We start from the raw sequence: 14,371 nt of genomic DNA on the forward strand, positions 1-14,371 counted from the left end.
GCATAAACGAGGGGAATGGCAGAGGGAGAGGGAGAAGCAGGCTCTTAGGTGAGTGGAGAACCCAATGCAGAGTTCAATCCCAGGACTCTGGGATCATAACCTGAGCTGAATGCAGACACTCAACCAACTGAGCCACCCAAGTGCCCCACCTTTTAAATTTTTCCACTTGATACTTGGTTCCTAAAGAGAGCCTCATTCAAACAAGAAACCAGCTCCTAATGAGATTTTCTTCTTAGAAATTCTACTTTGTTATGGACACTTATTTGCTTAACATGAAACTTACTGAAAAGCAAAACCCACCCCCAACCCTAGTCTAACAAGGCTTCAATTCCTAAAAAGCCAACATGATTGATTTTTAGATCCAGCTGTGTAAGACCAGCCAAGTTAGTCATGGAAGGTAATTCTGCTCCCAGGCATTGTAATCCCTGTTACTATCTTAGCTTAATTAATTGTATCTCATAGAAGCTGAAAACACTCACATATTTCTCCTTTATACGAGTAACCAAAAGCTCTACAAATTACAATGTGCAGAATACCATATAAAAGAATTCTCATAAAATTGACTCGTTTTCATCAAGGTGCAACTGCTTAGTTTCCTCTGACTTGCATAGCATCTACTTGAATGCATATTCTTCTTTGTGATGATTGAAATTTAGGTTCAGTACAAATCACAGCAAAAACTAAAGTTTTCATCTTTAATGAAATGACCTTGGAAATAACGTACATTTCCATGACACCAATACTACAGTTTTCGGAGTCACAGTAAGATACACAGAATTATATCCGTAATTAATATGAATGCCAACATTTCAAGCAGTAATTTCTGTTACATGGCAAACAAAATCAAGAAGGCAACCATCAAACAAAAGAGACCCATAGCTTCAGACAAGGCAAATCCCAGGATAGCATATGAGAACAGCTGCTGCTTCAGCGAAGGGTTTCTAAAAGAGACACAACACATGTAATTGTTACTTTGAAATATTTTCTGAATTCCAGTTATGTTTGGTAAACTCAAAGAATCAAACTGGCAAGTCCTAGAAAAGTATCTGCCTAGATCTCTTTTGCCTCTGCCTTTGTTCGATATTCTTTCTTCTCAATCCCAATCATTCAGAGAAAAAGTAGGAAGTGATCTCTATGTTACTATAAATGGTTTGTCTTCATCCGTTTTGAGGGGTTCAGACATACTTGCTATTCCCATGAAAGTATATTCTATATGTTTTAAGATCTGATAGTTTAGAAATAAGATCTTAAATAAAATGGAAAAATTGATACTTTTATAAGAGAGACTGTGCTGTTAACTGTAGTCCCAATACAGCTTAACAATCAAGAGTGCAGACTCTGAAGTCAGAATGAGAATTTATTTCTGACACTAGCTACTTGGGCAATCAGTGTATTTCTGCAATGCTCATCCTTCCTAAGTAAGCTGGAGTATCTCCAAGCAGTACTATGAGGGTTAAGTGAGATCATGCATGCAAAGCCCTCAAAACACAAGGCAAACAGAGTTGGCACTTAATACAAAGTACCTATTATTATTTCACTAATTTTCCAAGTTTCCAACTATGTCAAGCATGCTCTTAAAGTAGCTTATTTGGTGATAGAAATTACCTGGCATAACCAATGATAAGGCTGCCAAAGACTGTTCCAATACCAGCACCAGAACCAGCCACTCCCACTGTTGCAGCACCTGCACCAATAAACTTGGCAGCAGTATCAATGTCTCTGCTTATTGCACTGGTCTGAAACTCCCTCTGGATTAGTTGAGACACACCATTCTGGGCCCCATTAAATACCGTAGAGCCCTAGAGAAAAGGAAATAAAAAGCAAGGGTTAAAGCAGTAATCACAATTAGCTATTTTCATTACTATACTGTCAAATGATAACTACTCCTTTGTGATTTTTTGAATAGGAGATTGTGTGTGGCACAGTGGAAAATCAAGAGCTTAGAATAATTCCAATGTTGTGGAATAGGGCTAACAGTATACTTCATAAGGTTGTTGAAAATTATGAAACAGTGTATTTGAATATGCTTTTTAATAGGGTAGGCTTTTCAGTAACTGGCTAGTATAATCTTAAATACAGGCAACTCAAGACACACACATACATACTAACTATTTCTTAGCCAACTCAGCCAAGTTTCTTTCATTGGCTTATCCTCAGCACTATTTTTTGGATACAAGGGTGGAAAAAGACTGCCCTCAAACCATTCACTAATGAGGTTTTTTTTAACCCCCCTTTAATTAAAACCGTAAGACTTACTTGGTGGGGTTACTTAATTTCTATTATTACTGCTATTACCTCTCCAGTCCTAGCCTCTGGTCGAGATAACACTGATGCAGAAATTGGTCTGTATGCAACTCTGGATCCAGCTCGGATCTATTAAGGAAAAAAAACATTCCAAATATTAAGTTAAGAGTAGGTTAAGACCTCAATGACCCTTCTTGTACCTTGAGTTCTAAAAAAGCCATCAGCAAAAATTTATCAGAAAGCTTATGACTTTTCTGTGTTGTCTCTTATTTTGCTGTTTGGTTATTTTCAATCCATGAAGGAATTTTATTTTAAAGTTGCTAATTGAAGTTTGAAGTGTGCTACATAATCTATCTGTAATAATCTGAATAAAACTTGTACATGCTTGAAAAGAAGGCACTATTTTTAAAATTTCAATTACTGTAGTGCCACGATTTAGATCAGAAAAACAGCAATAAACATCCCACATTCTTTGCTAAGTGGACCAACAAGTTAATGAAGGGTTACTATAAACGCTTGTCATTTAAACTAGCCCATAAGTTAGTATGAGGCCCACAACGTCCAAAATATTCCTGTATGTCCACTGATTATAAAATAAAAAAGCAGTTTAAACAATTCTGTATCAGTGTCAGGATAACCGGTGAAATATTCGACCCTACGGACGTATTGCAGTCCAGCGTCTCTGCCCTTGGAGTGTCCACTACACTAAGGTCACAGAAAATCCCTTCACAACCAAGACCTGATTCTCTAAGACAAATCCCCCACCTCCTGACTTCACCTAAAGCTTCTGAAATGGTTATGGAAATAACAGCCAGAGGCTGGATGAAAGACTTTCCACGACTCCACCACCTTCCTCCGCCCACACAGGGTGAGGCAAAGTCCCTCCCTTTGCAGCACCGAGTTTGACCTACAGATAGGCAAGAGAGAACGCTGCGGCGGCGAACTAGGCCTCAGAGGCCCCCTACATCCTTAAGAGCACCCCAACCTTCGCGCCGACCCCAACCCCACAGTACTCGAGGAGGTGGGGAAGGGGGCCGCTCCGGCACTAGGAGCAAGGAGGGGTTGACCTACAGCGAGTGGGGCCTGACAACTAGGCCTCGGCTGCTCTCCACGGCACTCGTGGACGGGAGGAGCCGAGTGAGGTGCCCCAGGATTAGTAGAAATGGAAAAAGAGGGCACAGAGGGTGAGGGATGAGCGGTCCCCACAGGTTGGTGTGCCCCGCCCAGAGGTGCCCCATTCAACAACGTGCACGCTCCAGGCCCAGAGGTCCGCCCTCAGCGTCCCGGCCCAGCCTGGGCTACGCACCAGAGCGGGGGTGCAGGCGAGCTTGGCGCAGGCGAACATCTTACACTCTTCGGGGCTGCGCGGCTGGAGGACCTGGATGACGGCCGACGTGGGCTCCTCTCCCGCTTCCCTTCTGCGGAGGTAAAGGGGCTTAAGGTCAAGTGCCCTCCCGGGCCTGTCCTTCCCACCCAGGTCCCTCGGGCTCCCGTGCACGCCGTCGGCCTGGGCCCTCGTCCATCTACGCGCCAGCAGAATGAATGGGTCCTGGCGGGACGCTGCTCCGCCCCTGCCAGGCCCAGCTCTCGCGCCCTCCGCTTACCTTCCCGGGAGGTGGCGGCGGCAACTACGGCGGCAGAGGTCGAAGGAGTGGCGCTGGACGCGCAGGCGCGTTCCGCCTCTTATTCGCGCGGCGGCACCCGGATGGAGAAGGCGGGGAAAAGGGGGCAATAGGGAAGACGCTCAAGGTCACTTTGTAACAACTTTATTGGCAACTAGTTGGGAAGGACAACGACAGCCACACCGAGGTGGGCGGGCGGGCCGCGGCTGGTAAGGGAGATGCAAAAAGAAGAAATTCTCTCTATCAGAGAGAACGGAACAGATTGCTTCTCTCTTGATCTTAGCTGGTCAGAGGATAGTGCGACTTTTTCTTCCAGTCGATATCTTGTGAGATTTGGCCTTTTCATCCGTTGTTACTGTCTCCTTCCTAGAGGGACTCCCCTTCCTGTTCATTCTCCTCCTCCGTGACATAGAACTGTGTGTGTGCATAGGGAAGGAGTTCATGCCTTGCTTGACAGAAGAAATGAGGGACCCCAGCAAAGGGAACGCATTTCTTTAAAGGAATCTGGAAAAGTATTCCAGAAGTATGGCTAATCCTTCGAGTGGCAGAGGACCTGACCTGAAGTACAGGGACAAGGGAATGAGCACATGAAGAGATCAAAGAGTTTTGTGACTTTGGGCACAAAGTTGCATCTTGGTAATGAAGTGAGGGAGGTAATTTTTCTTCCAGCTCTACGCTTGTAAAGATAAAGGGATGTAATGGAATTCATGGAACTAAAGAAAGTATGAGTATTTTTAAAACCGACCCAACTTTTAAACTGATAAGAACAGATACTACACTTGATCTTAGCCAAAAGGCCGAGAAGCGATGCCAACCCAACTTTTAACACCTGCTTTTGGTAACTTTGGAAAAATAATTTTCTTTGATGGATACAGAAGTATCTCAGAAAAAGTTAAGTCTTACTTAACTTTTGATAGATCCTCAAACTCTAAATTTTACTTAGTAGTTCTTGGTAGTTCTATTGAAAGTGACACAAGTCAACGTAAAAGATTAAACATCGAGTATGCCCAGTTGATGGGATAGGGGGGTGCTGAAATCTCACCCACTTAGCCTAGAGTCTTGGCATGGGATGACGTCCACCTAGAAGATCACCCTTTTTCTAGTTAGCACAAGGTGTGTGGTATCATCTAGGGGCAACCCTAGGGAGAAGGCCTCAGAATTGAAACATGAAGAATGAATAAGAATCTGGGGCGCCTGGGTGGCTCAGTGGGTTAAAGCCTCTGCCTTCGGCTCAGGTCATGATCTCGGAGTCCTGGGATCGAGCCCCGCATCGGGCTCTCTGCTCAGCAGGGAGCCTGCTTCCTCCTCTCTCTCTGCCTGCCTCTCTGCCTACTTGTAATCTCTGTCTGTCAAATAAATAAATAAAATCTTAAAAAAAAAAAAAAATTTAAGAATCTGTCACGGATCCGGGGCACCTGGGTGGCTCAGTTGGTTAAGCAATGGCTTTCAGGGACGCCTGGGTGGCTCAGTTGGTTAAGCAGCTGCCTTCGGCTCAGGTCATGATCCCAGGGTTCTGGGATCGAGTCCCACATCGGGCTCCTTGCTTGGCGGGGAGCCTGCTTCTCCCTCTGCCTCTGCCTGCCATTCTGTCTGCCTGTGCTCGCTCGCTCTCCCTCTCTCTCTCTCTGACAAATAAATAAAATCTTAAAAAAAAAAAAAAAAGGCAATGGCTTTCAGTTCAGGTCATGATCCTGGAGTCCTAGGATCGAGTCTTGCATCAGGATCCCTGTTCAGTAAGAAGTCTGCTTCTCTCTCTGACCCTCCCCAACTCTTGCATGCACGCACTTGCTCTCTCTCTCTCATTCTCTCTCTTGCAAATAAATAAAATCTTAAAAAGAAAAAAAAGAATTTGTCACTGATCCAACTTCAAATGCAAATGGTTCAAAAATCATGTGAAGCTAGTCAGTTTAGGCTCAATCTTTAGCCCATAAAATAGAGACAATTCATTTGAATTCACATGTGCAGTTCAAAGAGAGCTTATTTATTTTCTCAAGTACTCAGTTCTTACCTGAAGTATGTAGTATCCTGTGATGTGTAAAGTAGAATAAACAATGCTCTCCATTCATCAGAGTTCTCCAGAGAACCAGAACCAGTAGGAAATTAATTATTGAGTTATCTATTTATTTATTATGAAGAATTAGTGCATGTGGTTATGGAAGCTCAGAAGTCCCATGATCTGCTGTCTCCAAGCTGGAGACCCAGGAAAGCCAGTGGTTTAATTCGGTTTGAATCTGAAGGGCTGAGAACCAGGGAGACCAATAGTGTAATTTGCAGTCTGAATGAGATGGGGGGAAAAGGGCAAATTCTTTCTTCCTCTGCTTTTTGTTCTATTCAGACCCTCACTGGATTGGACGATGCCCACCCACATTCGGGGGGACAGTCTACTTTAACCAGCCCACTGATTCAAAGGCTAATCTCATCCAGAAAACCTTCGCAGACACACCCAGAGATAATATTTAATTTAGGCACCCCATGGCCATCAAGTTGACCCAAAATTAATCATCACATATCCTACACTTTAATAATAGATCTTTATAAAGGAATAGCTATCGTAAATGGAATTGTGTACAGAGATGGTTTAAGGGAAGTTCTGTCTCTTCAGCCATAAATCAGTAGCAGTAACTGTTGGAGAGGAAGAGGAGGCAGGAGAGAAGCTGGGATCCCTAACAGGATCACTTCCAGGGTGCACATGGGCTAGGTGCCTATGACGAGGAGAGGTTCAGTCTAAGTCTAGGCTCTGACTGTCAATATGTCAATAAGCAGGTGAACTGGCCTAGAAGAGGAGACAATATGTCCTTGGTGGGTTCAACCAGTTAGAGTTTAAATATTTATGAAGAATATTAGGTGTTCAAAGAACAGATAGTGCTACCTGTGTTTGTGTGTGTGTCTAACAAAGTGGGTCTTGCGTGATACCAGCCCATGTTCACAGAGTGTGAATATTTGCACTGAGGAAGTTTGAAGAAACATGGTGCCTTCTGAGAGGAGTAAAGTGAGACTGTAAAGATGCATGGGGGACTTCTTTTGAAGTATTCAAGTCTCTCTGTATTTTTTTTCTTAAATGGTGGAGACGATCGTCTTTTGTTCTTTGTTTTTCCAAGATTTTATTTATTCATTTATTTGAGAGCGAGAAAGAGAGAGAGAGTGGATGTGCGCACATGCCAGCAGGAGGGTGAGTGGGGGGAAGGGCAGAAGGAGAGGGGCAAGCAGACTCTGCACTGAGCTGGGAGCCTACTGGGGGGCTGGATCTCACCACCCTGAGATCACAAGTTGAGCCGAGATCACAACCTGAGCCCAAATCAAGAGTTGGGTGCTCAACCAACTCAGCCACCCAGGTACCCTAGAGACGATCATATTGAGTAATGAATCACAGTTTGGTATTATGTGAACGCCTGAGTGAAGACAGCATGGGGAAGAAAGGAATGGGACGGTAAAGAGAAGTATAGAAAATCCTTTCCCAATGTAAGTGCGATAATCCCTCCTTTACTTCGTACCCCTTTGCAATGTGACTTTGCCATTCATCAAGCAGTGGAGTCTGTTTTCCTTCTCCTTAAATCTGGGCTAATCTTATGACTTGCTTTGACCCAGAGAGTGACACTGTGTGACTTCTGGATTAGAAGAGTTCTCATAGCTTTCATTTTCTCCTTGGAAGCCAACCATCCATCAAGAAAACATGGGTTAGACTACTGAGTGATAAGAAACCTTCTCGACAGAAAAAAAGCCTCATAAAAGAGAGCTGAGGTGCCCCAGACATGTGACTGAGGCTATGTTGGGTTCTCTAGCTTTAATCAAGCCTTCCCAGCCAAAACCACATGGAAGAGAAATGAGCCTTGCCTAAATTCCTGATCCACAGAATCAAGAGCAGTGAAAAGGTTATGGTTAGAAGCTATGAAGTTTTAGGGTGGTTTGTTACATAGCAAGAGATAACTGAAACAGAAGATACTGTTTTCAAAATATGCACTCCTTTGAAATCCATGTGGGGGCAGCAGCATCTTTTTCTTTTTTTTTTCTTTTTTTTAAAGTAATCTCTACACCCAACTGGGGCTCGAACCCAGGACCCTGAGATTAAGAACTGCGTACTATACCCACTATGCCAGCCAGGTGTCCCTTTTTAAATTAAAAAAAAAAAAAAAAAAAAAGAATTTTTTTTTTTTTTTTTTTTTAAGTAATCAGGAGGCAGCAGCATCTTAATGTGGGCAATTTGAGTTCAGAATTCCAGGCATAACTCAGAGCAAATCAAACAGAAGCGCATGTCTGGTATACTGACTCCCCTTTCTTTGAAATTCTGGGGTGAAGTAGGGTTGTTATTGTTAAAACTATGTAAGGTAAAAACAAAACAAAACAAAACTATGTAAGGTAGTCCTCACCTGGACACATGGAAGGATGCTTAAATTATCTGCTTTTGGAAGTTTTCATTTTTTTTTAAAAGATTTTATTTGTTTATTTGACAGAGAGGGACAGACAGTGAGAAAGGGAATACAAGCAGGGGAAGTGGGAGAGGAAGAAGCAGGCTTCTCACTGAGCAGGGAGCCTGACACGGGGTTCAATCCCAGTACCCTGGGATCATGACCTGAGCTGAAGGCAGACACCCAACGACTGAGCCACTCAGGTACCCCAGAAAGTTTTCATTTTGATAGTCTGTAAAGTTTCACCAGCCTTCTCACATTAGTGTGATTTTTTTTTTTTAAAGATTTTTTTTTTTTTTTTTTATTTGACAAACAGAGATCACAAGTAGGCAGAGAGGCAGGCAGAGAGAGAGGAAGGGAAGCAGGCTCCCTGCTGAGCAGAGAGCCCGATGCGGGACTCGATCCCAGGACCCTGAGATCATGACCTGAGCCGAAGGCAGCGGCTTAACCCACTGAGCCACCCAGGCGCCCACATTAGTGTGATTTTAAAAATATATATATTATTTGTGGAAATGAAAACCAGAAATGTAAGTTAAAAATATTCTGGGCTTTGTTATAAAACTATTTTGCTTTTCTTATGAAAATTTTTGTTTCATATTATTGGTCTTAATTTGTTACCAATTTATCTTTTTTTTAGGAAAATGAACGTCTAAACCTATGCTAATGCTATAGGATCATTCTATCAAGGTGAGCTCCAAATAAATACTGTGTCCCCTCTTTGACATAGTGAGTATATAGGAAAATATAAGAGTTTACATTATAATTGGGGTATATGAAAAATTGAACTGATATATAAAAAATTGGAGAAAAACACAAATTAGTAACAATTTTAGAACTATGTTTTATGGTGTGTGGTAAGGGAAACACCTTCAGAAAAGAGACTAGCTTGTTTATTTTTATTTATTTATTTAAAAGATTTTTATTTATTTATTTGATACACAGAGAGAGATATCACAAGTAGGTAGAGCAGCAGGCAGAGAGAGAGGGGGAAGCAGGCTTTTCGCTGAGCGGAGAGCCCAATGCAGGGCTCAGTCCCGGGACCCTGAGATCATGACTTGAACTGAAGGGAGAGGCTTAACCCACTGAGCCACCCAGGTGCCCTGAGACTGGCTTGTTTAAAAAGTGCCTCATTGAGACAGACTTGAGCTCAGATGAGAGAGATGGGCTGATTCATTTAGAAAATGTTTCTTGCGGGGCGCCTGGGTGGTTCAGTTGGTTGAGCATCTGCCTTCGCCTCAGGTCATAATCCCAGGCTCCTGTGATTGAGCCCCACATGGAGGAGCCTGCTTCTCCCTCACCCTCTCCCTCTATACCCCCTCAACCCTCTGCACTCATGCTCTATCGCTCTCTCTCTCAAATAAATAAATAACTTCTTTTAATTAAAAAAAAGGAAGAAAGCATTTCTTGGTATCCTTTATATAAAATCTAACACTGTCTGTCTAGGACACTAATCACTTTCTAGTGCAGAAATTTTTGGCCTTAATCTTCATTTTTGACTCCTTTACAAATTATTTAGCTATTATTCATGCCATCTAGTATAGTGGAATAAAATAAATGAATAATAGGGGCGCCTGGGTGGCTCAGTGGGTTAAGCCTCTGCCTTCGGCTTGGGTCATGATCCCAGGGTCCTGGGATCGAGCCCCACATTGGGCTCGCTGCTCAGTAGGGAGCCTGCTTCTCCCTCTCTGTCTGCCTACTTCTGCCTACTTGTGATTTCTTTCACTCTCAAATAAATAAATAAATAAATGAAGAATCTTTTAAAAAATGAATAATAAATAACTCCAAAGATTTAGTAAGGAATTAAAAGTAAATGTATCATTTTATGGCCTTTCAGAGGTCCAGATGGGCCAGGCTAAAATTTATATTGAAGAGTTACATGAAAACAATATACTAATATAATAAATATTATTCCATCCTTTTTTCCTGGTAAGATACGCTAGTTATTGAGGAAGAAAACAATTTTATGCACAGTTAATAATTAATATAGAAAGACTAGTTACATTGGAAGAAAGTGAGAAAGTATGTGGATATGAGATCAGGTCTATCTTTTGCCTCTTATCCATCAGGCACAGCATAGGGAATATGGTCAATAATATCTTAATAACCTATGGTGCATACTCTTATCATGGTGAGCCCTGAGGAACGTATGGACTTGTTGAATCACTATGTTGTACATCTGAAGCTAATATAACATTGTCAACCATACTTCAATAATAGATAAAAAAGTAAGTAAGTTACCCATTTTTCACTTAATTTCACTTAATTTGTATATGGCTGGTTACCTATTCAACATATGTTCTCCCTTCCTTTCTCGGTTATAGAACTCTGTTCAGAGTTCAAAAATACTGAACTTCCCAGGTTTCCTTATAGTTAAGAATGGTCAGTGATATGTGAGTTAAAGTTACTTGGTATTGGCTCTAAGAATGCATACAAAGGATATAGATTCAACCGTCTTATTTCTTTTTTTCCTTTCCCCCACCGTTTTTTGTTTTTTGTTTTTTTTTCCCTGCTTGGAATATGGATCCAGTGTCTGGAGGTGAAGCAACAATCTCACAACCATTGAGTACAGAAACTGAATGTTAAGGATGGAGAAGTTGGAGGTGAAAAGGAGATTGAGTTCTTAACTTTTTTTTTTTTTTTTAAGTAGCTAGAGCTGCTATTATCTATTTATGGACTTCATGTTATACAAGAAAAAAACTTCTATTTGCTGAAGCCACTGAGGTCAACCTTCTTTTATACGCAGCTGAACACAACACAAACTGAGGGTCTACATCTTTGACCCTTTTTGATCTTTGGTCTGTGATTACAGCAGAAATAGCCCTCTTCCCACAGAATTTATGTTAATTTAGATCTTTTTCCCATGTTCCATGGGACCAACAAGGAGACAGAACCATTTTAGCAATTTAAACAAAGAAAATGTAATGTAAAGATCGTTAACCAATAAAAGGTATCCACTAAGAAGAATAGAGTGGTTTTTAAGAGGTGCAGAAATAGCAACTGTCGGAAGAGCTACTACCCTTGGCTAAGGATGAGTGAACAGAAAGGAAGAACTTAGAAATTTAAAGAAGAGGGCATGGCTGTCACAGGAAGGTATAGTCCCCCTGTGGTGAAGGAACTTGCTGGAGGCACCAGCCACAAGTGAACAAGGAAGACTGCTGAGGTCCACAAAACAAGGCCCCTCTTGGGAACCAATCCATGGGCTCCACACAGGAAGAAAGAAAAGTCATTTCCTCCAGCTCTGGCCTCACAGGGTCTTTCCATCACCCTCTTCTGGCAAAGCCCAACATTTTGCCAGTTGTCAAAGCAGAAATGCTTGCAGAGTCTAGCTCTAGAAACAACAAAGCAAAAGGATGGATTTATAGCTGAGAAGTCATAAGTTAATAAATGGCACAGATGGTAAGATTCTCAAGGGCAAGGGTTAGGTCTAATTCACATTTAGATCTTCTACAGCACCTAACAGAGTGTTAAACATAGTAGTCACTCAATACATTTTTGCTCAATAATATATACGGGGTTCAGTATATACAAAATAATTTGCAATAATTTTTTTGTTCTCTTCTTTTGACTAAGATATAATCTCTTTGGCTCTTCGGACAAATTAGAATGACCTCTAGAATGCCTTTTTCTTTCGAGTATTGCAAAATTCAAACTAAGAGAAAATGAGGAACATTTTTTGGTTTGTGACATGAGTTTGTTCAAACACATTTGTGTGCTTATGAAGGATCCTGGGTTTATACCCTCATGTGCTTAACGAATTCATTGAAAAACCAAAACATTAGGGCCCTCTTTTTTTTTTTTTTTAAATGTATCAATGATAGACTTTTTTTTTTTTTTTAAAGATTTTATTTATTTATTTGACAGACAGAGATCACAAGTAGGCAAAGAGGCAGGCAGAGAGAGAGGAAGGGAAGCAGGCTCCCTGCTGAGCAGAGAGCCCGACGCGGGGCTCAATCCCAGGACCCTGGGATCATGACCTGGGCCGAAGGCAGAGGCTTTAACCCACTGAGCCACCCAGGTGTAGGGCCCTCTTTTGATCCATTCTCTGAGACAACATAATTTTTGCAGGAATGGTTCATCAACTGGAGCAGCCCCAAGTTGGAGCTGTGAGGGAGGCAATGTCTGCAGTTCTCCTTTCACTTCTTTTTTCAAGGCCTTTGGTCCATCCTGAGCCACTTGCTCTTTCTGTAGGTACCTAGTATCTTTTTTTTTTTTTTAAGATTTTATTTATTTACTTGACAGAGATCACAAGTAGGCAGAGAGGCAGGCAGAGAGAGAGGGGAGGAAGCAGGCTCCCCGCTGAGCAGAGAGCCCGATGCGGGGCTCGATCCCAGGACCCTGGAATCATGACCCAAGCCAAAGGCAGAGGCTTTAACCCACTGAGCCACCCAGGTGCCCCAGGTACCTGGTATCTTCATGGTGACTACTGACCCTGCAAGTTTCCCCACGGTGCACCTACTGAAGCCATCACTCTCCCAGCAGAGTCCAGCTTCTGAACTGTTACCTATGTTAGATATTCATCTCTTAGTGTTGCTTCCGCAGCACATCTCTATAACGGCACTATAATGACAGAGAAGATTAACATGGTCCCTGTGCAAGGACTACACACAAACTCAGACATTCAGTAGTTTTATACTATGCTACCATTTACCTCAGAAGGCGGGTGGGGGTGGTGGATGTTAACGCATCAAGAAATGGAAGGAGGGGTGCCTGGGTGGCTCAGTTGGTTAAGCGTCTGCCTGCAGCTCAGGTCACAATCCCAGGGTCTTGGGATCCCACATCGGGCTCCTTTCTCAGCGGGGAACCTGCTTCTCCCACTGTCTGCCCCTCCCCCTGCTTGAGCTCTCTCTCTCTCTCTCAAGTAAATAAATAAATAAAATCTTAAAAAAAAAAAAAAAAGAAATGGTGGGGCACTGAGTGTCTTAGTGGGTTAAGCCTCTGCTTTCAGCTCAGGTCATGATCTCAGGGTCCTGGAATCGAGCCCTGTGTCGGGCTTTCTGCTCAGCAGTGGAGCCTGCTTCCGCGCTCTCTCTCTCTCTAAATAAATAAAAATCTTAAAAAAAAAATAAAGCACTGTGTGTGTGTGTGCATGTATGTATACCTTATTTATATCTTGGATGGAGTTTATTGTATGTGATTGTAAGGCATTATGTCACTTTCAGGTATTTTTAAAGACAATCAATTATAACTATATGTCCTTCAAGAAGTTAAATCTATCTATATTCAACAGACCTGGATATTCAGCTTATGGGTAAGAGATAAGAAGTTTCACAACACAAACAAAATGGGAGGACTCTTGCTTATCAAACTTTTCTGCTATTCTAGCCCTAGTGAGGTCTTTAAGGGCCATATTCCCAGCCTTAGTGCCATGTAATATATACAGTGTCTTACACGGTAGAAGTGCACCATGCTAAGTAATACTTTATTTTCTTTTTACTTTTGGATTATCATGACTCTGTGGAGCCTGGTAAGACCCACTTCAGAGTTATGTCCTCCAAAACAGAAAATAATTAGTTTGTGTTAGAGGTAGTTTGTTACAGCAACCATAGGAAACTAATATAGTCAGATTCTTGTATGATTCCAGGCACAGGTTATCAATTCTGGAGAGACAAATCAAAGATGGGGTGGGGACTTAATTTTGGAATTCAGGCAGCTGAACTGCCTGGGATTGTATGGGAAGGGTCATTCATTATAGATCTTAGTTTAGAACAAGGCTAGGGAGATGAGCATAAGGGGTGTGCTCTGACAGATGATGGCATGATCTCTGAGAGCACAGAAGGTATACCAGCTAGCTGACTAGGGCATAGGACCAGGCCCATCCTGAGCACCCAAAATTTGGGAGGATAAGAAAAGAGCCAGGTACCCAAGAAATGGACAGAAGTGTATCAGATGGAAGATTGGTATCTCTAGGCAGGCAGATACAGGAAGCTGGAACATAATGTTGCTGAGATGCTGTTGAGCATAAAGTAACAGAACACTTTGAAACCACACTGACTTTAGAAGAGCCAGGAATTTCTCTCTAGGTTGGCTTCCACATTGCTCTTAGGGTATATAAAACCCTGTAGGAAGAGGGCAGCTAGAAGAGTCATCAATGATAGGATGTTG

The 14,371-nt window shown here is 42.3% G+C and overlaps 1 protein-coding gene across 2 annotated transcripts; it reads right to left on the minus strand.

Annotated features, from left to right (window-relative positions):
• Window positions 1-681: 681 nt before the first annotated feature.
• Window positions 682-3,952, minus strand: LOC111150035 (ATP synthase, H+ transporting, mitochondrial Fo complex subunit C3 (subunit 9)). 2 transcript variants are annotated; one of them, XM_022507394.1, is made up of 5 exons: window positions 3,849-3,952; window positions 3,551-3,679; window positions 2,296-2,373; window positions 1,606-1,799; window positions 682-941 (listed from the first exon to the last, which is right to left on the minus strand). In XM_022507394.1, the coding sequence occupies exons 2-5, from the start codon at window positions 3,587-3,589 to the stop codon at window positions 827-829; spliced, it is 426 nt and encodes a 141-aa protein (XP_022363102.1). In that variant the 5' UTR covers window positions 3,590-3,679; window positions 3,849-3,952; the 3' UTR covers window positions 682-826. The 2 variants fall into 2 exon arrangements, with proteins under 2 accessions (XP_022363102.1, XP_022363186.1); XM_022507478.1 differs by having other exon boundaries at window positions 3,551-3,659; window positions 3,849-3,884.
• Between the last annotated feature and the right edge of the window lie 10,419 nt (window positions 3,953-14,371).

The sequence above is a fragment of the Enhydra lutris genome, unplaced genomic scaffold (genome assembly GCF_002288905.1).
Source record: "Enhydra lutris kenyoni isolate GAN:26980312 unplaced genomic scaffold, ASM228890v2 scaffoldscaffold1, whole genome shotgun sequence".
Taxonomy (NCBI): Eukaryota; Metazoa; Chordata; class Mammalia; order Carnivora; family Mustelidae; genus Enhydra; species Enhydra lutris.